Source organism: Arvicola amphibius, chromosome 2, assembly GCF_903992535.2.
Source record: "Arvicola amphibius chromosome 2, mArvAmp1.2, whole genome shotgun sequence".
In the NCBI taxonomy this organism is placed as follows: domain Eukaryota; kingdom Metazoa; phylum Chordata; class Mammalia; order Rodentia; family Cricetidae; genus Arvicola; species Arvicola amphibius.
The window spans coordinates 129,630,656-129,642,811 of NC_052048.2; the positions used below are offsets into that span (position 1 = coordinate 129,630,656).

General features: G+C 47.7%; 1 protein-coding gene across 1 annotated transcript in view; it reads left to right on the forward strand.

Moving 5' to 3' along the window:
• The window catches only part of Alk (ALK receptor tyrosine kinase), a 733,404-nt gene that overhangs the window by 601,055 nt on the left and 120,193 nt on the right, over window positions 1-12,156 (forward strand). Inside the window, exons 6-8 of the mRNA XM_038319976.1 lie at window positions 2,082-2,213; window positions 8,947-9,078; window positions 11,536-11,636. Coding sequence (XP_038175904.1) covers window positions 2,082-2,213; window positions 8,947-9,078; window positions 11,536-11,636 — 365 coding nt within the window. The remainder of the gene's footprint in view (window positions 1-2,081; window positions 2,214-8,946; window positions 9,079-11,535; window positions 11,637-12,156) is intronic.

The following is a 12,156-nucleotide window of genomic DNA, read 5'->3' on the forward strand; positions in this document are numbered from 1 at the left end:
GCTGTAAAGCACAGCTGTTTCCTCTCAAGAACCTGTTTCCCTGCCTCTTCAAGCTCCGTGGGGCTTTGTGGTCATTGATAATAATCTCCCCCAAATCTGAAATCTTTAGTAGGAGGTTGCTGGCCCTGTCCTGCCACCAGGCCTGCTTAATCCCTGAAATAACCACACAGAAATTGTATTAATTGAATTACTGCCTGGCCCATTATATCTACCCTCTTCTTGGCCAACTCTCACATCCTGATCTAACCCATTTCCATTAATGTGTATTGCCTTGACTGTGGCTTACCCACATGAGTCTAACCAGCGTTCATTTCAAGCAGGAGAATCATGGCATCTGCTCGTCTCTACTTTCTTCCTCCCAGAATTCTGTTCTGTTTTCCCCGCCTACCTGTGTTCTGCCCTATCAACTAGGCCAAGGCAGTTTCTTTAATAACCAATGAAAGCAAACAAATACAGAAGGGACTCTTATACCAGAAATCCATGCTTCTCTTGATACTTTTGGGGGAGGGGCAACCAAGGAAAATGGGGGAGGGAGAGAGAGAAGTTAGTTTCCATGCCATGGGGAGTACTCCAGTCCGAAAAAAGGCATAGAATTCTTGATATTGAAGATTATCTGTTTGAGGGGACCCCGCATCCCAGTCAACTAAATCTAACTTCTTAGACAAAATTGGAGAAACTGGATGTGAGGCTCAAAGAAGAGGGAACTAGGGCTGCCAGAAGCATAGATGGCAGGATCGGGTGGGAAGCCTTTTAAGGCACAGCTGCTGTGGCAAGGAGTAGAAGCTAATGTAACCACAGGTAAGTTGTAGGAAAAGGACTCAGGTTTTACGTGGCTATAGTCGAACACACTGGAGCGCCAATTGTTGCAAGGAGACCACTTGTTCATCCAGGGCACCTGGCTAGTTTAGTCCCGAAATAATCACACAGAAACTGTATTAATTAAATCACTGCTTGGCCCATTAGCAATAGCTTCTCATAGGCTAACTCTTATATTAATTTAACCCATTTCTATTAATCTGTGTATCACCACGTGGCAGTGGCTTATTGGGAAAGATTCGGCATGGCAGCTCCATGACGTCTCTCTGACTCTGCTTTCTTCCTCCCAGAATTCAGTTCTGTCTTCTCCATCTACCTAAGTTCTGCCCTATTAGGCCAAGGCAGTTTCTTTATTCCCTAACCAATATAGTCGACACAGAGAGGGAACTCCAGCATCAGTGAGGGTCACCCCAAGTGGGCCCTGCAGCTCATCTCCCTTGTGACCAGATCTGGTCACCCTACACTGAGAGCTGAGCATTGAGAAGCACAAGTCAGACTTTTCCTCTCCCTCCATTCAGAAGGGAGATGATGCCAAGTCAGCCCGCTCCATCTCCTCACTTGATCTCTCAGGCTTGCAATGGGCTGGTTAGTTATCACGATGTATCACCATTAATTCAGAAACCTACAAATGCTAACATGGTCATTATAAGACACAGTCCTCCCTTTTCTTCCCTGAAAATGTGGTTCCTCTAAGGATTTGGGAACTGAAGTGCATCTTAGTAATATAGGTAAAATCCATCCTTTAATAGAAGAGGCAGTGGAAGAGTAGAGAAGGGACATCGCCAACAAAGCCAGTCCCAGAGGTATCAGGTCCATCTCCCATAATGATGTAGCAGAAAGTGCATATACTCTCTAAATCTGCTCTTTAAGTGACTCTGATGTTAGGATCTGATGTCAGAGCCTAACGAGATTATACTGGATCAGGTATACCTGTTGGAAACCCAAATTCTACTTTGAGGATAAAGCTGTGTAGAGCAGGGCCTCTACCAGGAGGTTCTGCTATGTGAAAATCATGGATTCTAGGATCCCAGATGCTCAGAGAATATGGACCAACCCTCAACCCATCTGTAGAGTGTGAGATCCTAAGTAGATTATGAATGTGTGTGAGGTGCTTCCCATTGGCCTAGAGTGTGGCCAGATGGAGATGCAGTCATCTCTGTCAATCTGTGGGATGTAATTAGTGGAGCAATCTTCCCACAAGACCAGCCAATGTCTGAAGCCACCCAGACTAACAAGGAACATGTTTCTGTCCGTGTGCTCTCTAGGAACATCCCCAGGCTCCAAGATGGCCTTGCAGAGTTCCTTCACTTGTTGGAATGGGACAGTCCTCCAGCTCGGACAAGCCTGTGACTTCCACCAGGACTGTGCCCAAGGAGAAGATGAGGGCCAGCTATGCAGTAAGTTGAGGGGGTGTGGTTCTGATCCTGCTCAATCTTAGCCATCCATGCCTATAACCCCTTCACATCCCCATTCCACCATGTTTGCAAGCCTAGGTGACCTTCCCGACACTCCATGACCCCTTGTGACTACTCTCTTAGTAGAATGTGGAGCTAAGATATGAGGTCTAGAAACAACACAGTCCTCCACGGTCAGTTGTCACACCTGTTCAAAACCAAATAAGGGGCTGCAAAGATGGCTCGGCGGTTAAGAGTGCTTGCTGCACACGCAGAAGACTAGGGTTCAGCTACCACCACCCACACTGAATAACTTACAACTGCCTGTAACTCCAGCTCTGTGCAATCTGATGCCCTCTTCCAGCCTCTTGCAGGCACCTACAATGCATGCCATATACATACAACAAGCACACACACATATACATGTTAAATATAAATAAAAGATCACATCTTCTAAGTTTTGCTCTGGTATCATCAAGCCCAGAGGCGATGGGCAAGATGAAGTCTATCCCTGTGGTGTGACATTAGACATCTTTATGCCTAGACCGCCCTCCTTACTCTTTCTCCCCCATCTCCTGTCCACCCCAGCTGCAGCCTTATCAAACAAACCACTGTGAGGCTCCCTGGTGCCTGCCTGGCTTTGCTCGAGTGGTTTCCCCTGCTTAGAGCACATTTTCTTTCTTGAGTCACACCTACAAGACTCTCCTCAACAGTCCATGCTCCCAGGAACCCTCTCCTTGCCCTCTCCAAAGAGTGCAATTGGTTTTCTTTATCTTCCATACCCTTTCCGCTCAACTGGGTGTATCCAGTCACAATCATTTCTGAAACTTGTTGTTAGTGTTTCTTTGTGATGTAGACGATACACCATATAACTAATTCATTTAAGCACACCCCTCAGGTCTGGAGAATAGTTACAGGGTTGTACAACCAATACCATGGTTGAGTATTATAACATTTTACCACCCAAAAAAGAAATGCCTTGCAATCTCTGCATTCTCCTCCAGCTCGTTTGCCACTGTCTCTAACCACTAATCTTTCTGTTTCTGCAGCTCCACCTCCATGAGCCTTGCATATAATACATAGTTTTTAAAGTTAATTTCTTCAGTTAGCTTAGTATTTTTGAGTTTCATCCATACCATGACATATACCAACCCTGCATTCTTTTATCGCAGAATATTTGTTTCATTGTATGGCTATCCCCCAATTTTCCTATCTACTCATTGATTCATGTCCATTTGTATCATTTCCAATTTAGCCCTATTATAAATAATACTGTTATGACTATTTCCATATCAGTTTGAGCACAGATAAGTGTTCAGTTGTCTCTGTATTCACCTAGGATAGAATTCCTGTTGACCACCTGTATAATATATAAAGGTTCTGTTTTCTCTTCTCTTTGCTAACACTTGTTATTATCTGTCCTTTTTTTCTAATCATCCTAATAGGCATGAATCAATTATTCATTATGGGGATATTTTCCAGGTCTCACTTCCCATCTGTGGGCAGACGGGTCTGGGTCTGGTTATCTTTTCAGTGCCGGTATCTCTCCAGATTCCTGGCACAGGGTAAGTGCTCACTGAGTAGTGACCGAAATGAATGGCTGATTCGGGAAACTTGAGCACCATAAAGAAAAACCAACTGTTGCGGCCATGCTGATATCTGGGAGCAGTGTAGACTCCCCACCAGTGATTGCCCCACTTGAATAGTGTCCTCCCAATAGCTGAGCTCTCAGTCTTTGCCAGGGAAACCGCACACTTACGAACCACCTGAACTGAGCCAGAGAACATGCTAACGCCTAGGACACAGGCACATACAAGGATCTAATCTGCAAAGCTGGGAAAGTCCAAAGCAGGTGCAGAGAATGAAGCAGTGAGAAGCCCTGGATTAGATTGGGAAGATGGGAGGCAGTCATGCCTGGGATGTGGTGGGGCCCGGACCAGAGACTCCGATTCACGGTGTCGATATCACTGACTTCCGAGGAATTTTTCAGATAGCTTTAAAAGCTCAGCAGTGTTCCCCAAGTCGTCTGGACTCCAGGGAAATTTTTGAAAGGGGCTACATACATTCACTGAAGTAAAGCAATAGACATTCGTTTCTCAATTTCAAAATTTCATGGGTTTTTTTTTTTATGGAAAGACTTCAAGTGAAGTGTCCCAATGATAATGTAATTGTGGTAAGTTTTTAATGTTTGAAACAGAGTCGTGTGTATCTGAGGCTGGTCTCCAACTTGCTATGCACCCAAGGCCTGAACAACTATGCTGGGTTTTATGGGGTCCTGGGACTTCATGCGTGTTAAACAAGCATTCTGCCAAGGGAACTGCATCCCCAGCCCCTGTAGTCTGTTTTCATATCAAACGCCATGAAGAGCTGTAGGGTGGTATTTTGCTTGTCTCCACATTCTCTGTTCCCAGTCTTTCTCTGAATTCTCACAGCAAAATGCAGCCAGGCTTGCCCACAGTGCCCTGGGCAGCAGTCTATATGCATACATCTAGTTATTTGTGCCCAGGGCATTTCCAGCAGTGTTTCTGAGCTCTGTAATTTTGCAAATGCCTTTTAAAAGTTTTTGATACACACTTGCCAGCTGGGACATAGGTTAGGCAGGCCGTGCCCTGATTTACAATTGGGAAAATGAAGGCAGGGAGAAGGTAATTGATTTGTTCAGGGTCACACAGCATGTCGAGAACAAAGCTGTGATCAGAGCTTGAAGACCTCAGGATCTAGCCCAGCCCTGTGGCGTGGGGCATCTCCCACTACTCCGTAGCTTGTCATCGTGGATTTCCGGAAGCAGCTCTCAGCTTCAGAACAGCCAGGCTTGGGTACCAAGGTCAGGAGCATGGGGCCCAGTGGCCTTTTCAGCCCTGTTTGAAAAGCTGCTCTGACCAGCTGTCAGAAGGACAGCTCCACCCTGGAGAATGCCAACGTGTGGTGCAGACTCCAGCAGCCAGTTGCTAGGAAGGAAGGCTTAACTCAAAAAGAGAGTCCCGTATTTCCATCGGTTCCTGGCATAGGTCTGAACAGATACCCTTTTCCTTGCTCATGGCCCTATTCTTTCTGGCATTTGTGCTGTTTTCTCCGTAACCCTGCTGATGCTGGAAGCCAGCACCATGATGGGAACAACAGCCAACAGGGGCATCTGCTCCATGCCAGGTACTTCCTCCCAGGATGAACCTATTTCATGGTCCCCAAGAGCAGGAAGCTAAAGCAATCATCCGCGCTTGAATGGTGCTGTGGGCTCAGTCTGACTTCAGAGCCCACACCTCGTGTTCTGGAACACTGCAGGCCACACCCACCTGTTGCATGAGTTTCAGCTTTGGCTGCACACTAAATCTTGTCATGGACTCTCCTTGAACACAGGGACTAGGAAAAACCAAAGACGTTCAGGACACTGCCACCACCTTACCGTGATGCAAGAGAGTTCTCCACTTTCTTATTTGTGACGTAGTCCCCGTCTGCATCTGTGCTTTTCAGATTAAAAACATACCGAAGTCGAGGGAGGCATCCCAGGTGTGTAGCCAGTGGAGAGCATCTGCTATGGTCCCCGTGTGTCCTGACCAAGGGCCTCCATGACACATGGCTCCCTGAAAGGAGCCAAGGAGTGCCTCCATCCTTCCTTCCCCAGTTCACTGGCTATGCAGGTAGACTAGATTACTTCCCCTCCCCCTCTGGGCACCCTACAGGACGATCTCATCTGTTTTGTGGGTATGTGCTTCCTTCCAGGCAAAAACCAGGTTTTTTTTTTTTTTAAAGTTTATTTCTTTATTATAAAATAAAACATCTTTGGTTGTAAAAATACTTGGAAGATCCAGAAAAATGCACAGGAGAAAATACTATTGCCCATAATCCTCCCTCTCAGACATTCCAAGATAACCATAATATTTTGATGCATTTCTTCTAGCATTTTCCCCATGACTCCATATTTTCAAGGAAATGTATAACACATATTTATCAAGAATGTTAACAGAGCTGTCACAAGGGGAAGAGAAAGAAGTAGTGTCATTTGGCCTGCCGTTTACACTTGGCAGCCTCTGCAGCTGTGGCTGGGGTCACGTCCCTGTGACTCTACCCATTTGTCTCCCTTAGAGTGGAATCAGGTGTCATAATTGCCAAATGTGGTGGAATTGATTGGACCCCCCCCCCAACTGCATTTGCCATCCAGCCGATGAGAGAAGCCTGGCTACAGCCCAAGACAGGGGCCCCTGTATGAGCAACAATGTGACGTAGCCAGGTATTCCCTGGAGAGCTTGCTAAAAGACAGGTTCTAACCAGCAGGCTGGGTGGAGCCTTGAGCATCCCTGCTTCTAAATTCTCAAGCCACTAGTGACAAGAAGTTAAGGATTAAACCTGTTTTCTTTCCTTCCACAAATGGACATTAAAGTCCTGCAGGGGGCCGTGGACTCAGTAGGTGCTGGGGTTGAGTGAAAAGAGGTGACAATCAAAGGTGGAGACCATGCTAGTAGCCTTGGCCCTATGGGCCAGCCTCATGTTCAGCAACTGGTCTCAGCGATGATTTCCTGGCTTGAGCCTAACCCATCAGGGGGTGTCTATTTTGACCCACACCTACACTAGCTCCCCCAAGAGAGCCTTTCTTACAGAGCACATTGCCCCATGTGCTTAAAATGATGGACTTCCTCTGGGTTCCCCTCTTCCCTTCAAGGCCATTGGCCTGCCTTGTCTTGCCTGAATACTCTGCATTTATTTCGACAAAAAGAAATAGGACCCCACCCCTAGCAGCTCTAGTAGGCCCTTCCTTACAGATAGGGAGGACCTGTCCCTGCCCCTACCCCAAGGGTAGTGCCTGCTGCTTGCTCCCCTCCCCCAGTGACTCCCTCTGGTGCGGGTGTAAATGGTGATGAGTAAACCCTCAGCCACACTGTTTATCTGCACAATTTTGCTTATAGGTGTTTCTACTCCCTTCCTTTATCTTACCCTAAAAACAACCCTATCAAATGGGAACTAATGCGTGCCCCCCCACCCACACACACACACTTTGCAGAAAGGAAACGTGGGAGGGGGCAGTCTAAGAAAGGAACGACTGTCCTAGGAGAACCCAGAAGGAAGGAAAGCTTGGGTCTAGAGCCCCTAGGTTTGTGCACTATTGTGATGCCGGTACCTGAAAGGGCTAGGGGCGGGGCATTCCAAGCCCCTGCTCTCCCCTGACTCCTCCCACCAGCCTACCCCCTTCCGTGGTGGTCCTAGGCTCTCAAAGCTAGGCCTGGGAAGGTCTCTCCTAGGTCACTGCTTGGCGCCAGTCAGTTTCTGTGCCAAGAAGTGGATATGGGATCCCTTGAGGGTGGGAGTAAAAAATAAAACAGAAAGATCTCCTTAGCTTTTGGATTTTTAATCAGAAGAACACGCAGGGCTTAGGGGGAAATGATTTCTTCAGGGGGGTATAAATGGGAAGAGAGTCTTAGAGTCAGTGACAGCCTGTTTTAATTTATAATTCTGCCTCTGTGTGAAACGCACAGAGAATCGAGGGGGAAATGAGTAATAATTCACTAAGGTGCTGTCACAGCCAGGAAGCAGGAGGGCCCTCATCCACTGCGCTGCCAAGAAGGCCGAGTTAGAGGAAGGACACAGAGAGCAGAGAGACTCTCAGAGAGCTTCTCTCCCACGTGGAGACAGAAACCCGCGGCCTCCTCAGAGCATGGCCTGGAGCTGCGGGGTTATGTCGGAATAGCCTAGCCTAGAACAGCCCCGCTGCTCTCCTAGCTGAGAACATACCCGGAGCCATTCTCTAGGGAAGCTGGAGAAAGCGAAGTCTCTTTCCTCCCGTTTCTGGGGCACCTTGGGAAATATATGGCATAGAAAGCTAATGCAATGGGAAGGACCATAGGCCCCCTGCTGCTGAACCTTTAGGAGATATAGAGGCCACTTTAACTGGATTATTTAAGCAGGATTGCCTAGGTAATGTCACTGGAATGAAGTTTCCCCAAACATCAACTGCTTAAACCAACATTAACAGTGCCTGTCCCATGAGCACTGAGGTGGGCGGGACCTCAGGGACCCAGGCTGACTGAGGCTCACTCAGGAACAAAAGCCACTGACAGCAAAGGAAGGGAGATGGAGAACCAAGGTTAACTCCAGGGCTTTTCCCGGATTAGAGCCATGAGAGACACCCCAACTTCCACCCATCTAACCAATGGCGCAGAACTCGGCCCATGGCTTTACTTCACTGCCAGCAAAATGGGGCCAGTGGAAAATTTTGAACACTATATGTCTGTGCAGACAGGGGTAATTTAAGAGATTCAAGCCAACCATCCCTCTCCCAGTTAGTACTCCCTCGGCCACCACCACAGTCTTGTCATTGTGTCCACCATTACAGATGAGTGTCATCTGTCTATACATTGTCCTCTCTTGGGCCATGTTCTTAGTGGGTCAGCATTAAGAGTGCAGAATTGACAAGCAGACAACATGGGTTCTAGTCCCAGTGGGGTGACTCGTGACTGAATTTGTTTAGCATTTCCCAGGCTCTGCCTTGTCATATACAAGACCAAGCTGTGGAGTTATTACCACCATTCCACCATTTCACTTTCAATGAGGGATCAGAGAATCACTAACCAACACACACACACACACACACACACACACGAGGGGGGAGGGAGGTGGGAATCGCTCTTCTCATTGAGTGGCCACCATTGATGAGGATAACTTGGTCATCCCTGGCTAATTTGCTTTGTGTTAGCATGGTTTGCCATTAGTGTACTGGTAATGATGGTGTTCCACAATCTCTCCACAGGTAAACTTCCTGCTGGTTTTTACTGTAACTTTGAGGATGGCTTCTGTGGCTGGACCCAAGGTCCACTTTCACCCCACATACCTCGGTGGCAAGTGAGGACCCTAAAGGATACCCATTCCCAGGACCACCAAGGTACCACTCTTTCTTTCCTTCTTCATGGTGTCCACCCCAGTGTCGAAGTAGATAGATAAGAGACGTAGGATCCTGACCTAGCACCCTGAGGCATCTCCTCACGTGCAGAATTCTACTCGAAGCTGACCTGGGATGCTCACACTCAAAACTGACCTGGGATGCTCACATTCAAAACTGACCAGGGATGCTCACACTCAAAGCTGATCTTGGATGCTCACACCCAAAGCTGACCTGGGATGCTCACACTCAAAGCTGACCTGGGATGCTCACACTCAAAACTGACCTGGGATGCTCACACTCAAAGCAGACCTGGGATGCTCACACCCAAAGCTGATCTAGGATGCTCACACTCAAAGCTGATCTGGGATGCTTACACACAAAGCTGACCTGGGATGCTCACACTCAAAGCAGACCTGGGATGCTCACACTCAAAGCAGACCTGGGATGCTCACACCCGATCGCCTCTTCATCCTTTCCTGAGCTCTAGAATTATTGAACATGTCCAAACTCAATGTCACCTTTTATTACTTAGATGTAGAGCTTTGATGAGGGATTATCTGAAAACCAGCAGTAATAATCCCAGTAAAAACCAATCTTTTATTTAATGCTGAACTCCTACCAAGGGTCAGACACATAATGCATTGGGAAATAGAGAAAGCCACAGGCCCCCTTTATGCCTGGAAAGACTGGGAGACCTTGTATCACTTGCCTGGGCTGTGCCCTGAGAACCTCACTCCAAAGCTGGGTTATTTCTTGTGGCCCAGGCTCCTCAGCCATCTCCCACCAACTTCAGCTGGTAATAACTGCCTTCCCCTCCTTGGAGTCTCTCTCACCATTATCCCTGCTCAGTGCTAGAAAGGCATGGCCACCTTCATCAGAGATGGCTGACACCAACCCAGAGACACCAGCTGGAGGGGTTGGAAACAGAGGATCAGCAAGACTAGTATAGTAGGGCTGAAGAGAACCTGGCTCTACCACTCAGCCACACTTCAGTCTTGATCCATTCCCAGGGACTATGCAGAGACAGACTCAGATGGCCCCCTCTAGGAAGGATGGGGCTGGGAAAGAGGCTCTGTCTATGCCCTTCCTACTTTGCATATGCCCTCTCTAGGTGGAGACACCCTCTCCAAAACCCCTCCCTTCCCAAGCAAACATTGCACACCTTGAGGGTTATTTAAGAAACGCTACCAGGAATGTGTGAGAGGATGGTGTTCAGGTCCACCATAATGGACCCCAGAGACTGTGTGTCTCTGTTTGCCCTCTTCTGACCTAGCTACAGCAGAGAGTTAGCTTTGGGCCGGGATGCTTGCACAGTGGCCCTGTTACACAGAAGCCAGAGTGGAGTTCCACAGAGGTCACTTACTTGATGAGAAGGGCCCAGGAGCTCCTCATTCTTCTACCCTCCTTACTTCGTGTTACTGCCACCTTAGTTCCTTATCTGCAGAACTGGCTGAGATGAATGGGACCCACAGCCAGACATGTCCCTCATATCTACTCCCACTTTGATTTCTCCACCTGTAGCATGATAGCGAAGATTACCCAGTCATGGTGGATATGTCCAATGGTAGGGCTCTCTCCACCTCTCCAGTAGTGGACCTCATTGTCTCAACAGTTCTGAATCTCAGGCCATTTGTTCTCGGATCCAGGACATATCTGCCTTTCCATAAATCTTATCCATGGTCATGATGTTGTGTACACTTGTAAGTTCCCTCCAAGTGCAATACATATGACTGATTGATCCTTGTCCATCTGTCCAACTTCAGCTCTTCTGTCATGAGCTTTTTGGTATCTTCGGTCTGTACAGACAACTCTGCTCTGGACCCACCCACATTCATTACTAGGCAGCAATTCTATATCAAACTTTACTAAGAGATGAAAGAAGGTAGAAACGAAGGACTAGAGACATGCTTGGGTCTTTGTAGACCGCTGAAAAGATGGGAGCTCCCATCTCCATAGCACTGAGCGTCTTCAGAATGCTCTGTAGTTCCTAGAGAGCTGAAGAGTTTTCTTCCTCCCACCAAGATGACTGGCAGTTTGTCATCTCCCAGATTTTCAGGCCAAATGATACCGAGGAAAGGCAAAAAAATTAGCCTCCCTGGGAAGGGCATGGGCCACAGGATGACCTGGGCTCTGGAGCAGGTGAGGAAAATGAAGGTCATGAGCCTACTGGAAGGCAAGGACTGCGGAAACTACACATGAGGGGGTCCAGCGAGTCCAGCCTGAGTCCAACTGCTCCTGACTGATGGCCTTGAGAATGTAGAGATGTGGCAGACAAGTGCACGGTGTGGGGACCTCCTAAGCAGTTTGGAATGAAGGACTTAGCTGGGGTGCTTATCCTCTGTAGGCAAGAAACCAGCATCATCGAAGACAGGCTAACTCAGAACCCTGTATGGTCCACTAACCGCACCCCTCAGTGCAGAGAGCTAATACGCATGTAACTCTTTTCCTCCCTCCCAGGCCACGCCCTATCGCTCAGCACCACTGACACCCTCACTTCTGAAAGCGCAACTGTGACCAGTGCTGCATTCCCTGCACCAATGAAGAACTCTCCTTGTGAGGCAAGTGTCTGGAGTCCTCTAGGTCCCCGACTTCTATGCCTGTCCCTTGGTCGCTTCCAAGTGATTCAAAACAGATTAAGAAAGGAGCCTGGATATCTGGACTTCCCATGCTCCTGCGGGAAGACAGGAGAACTGTTTCTGCCATGTGATATGCACATTGCATCCGCACACATGGTGAAACCCGTCAGCACAGTCTTAATGTCTGTCTCCACCCAGCGGCACCACACTTTTTGCAGTAGGACCTTGATTTAAGCAAACCCAGAAAAATACGTCTTATAATAGGCCCAATAGAAAAGAGTAATAGGATTCACAGATCTTTCTTTAAATTCTGTTTTCAAAATATCAGGCTCTTATAAGGCATTTTGAATACAGCACATTATTTTCCTAAGACATCAGTGGGATTTTGTCAGGTACAACAAATGATTCCTGCAGCTCTTGTCTCTTGAGTGTGAGGCCTTGAGGTCTGGTGACATGTACTTTAACATATGAGTCATAGTGTCCACGAGGCCAAGAAATGCAT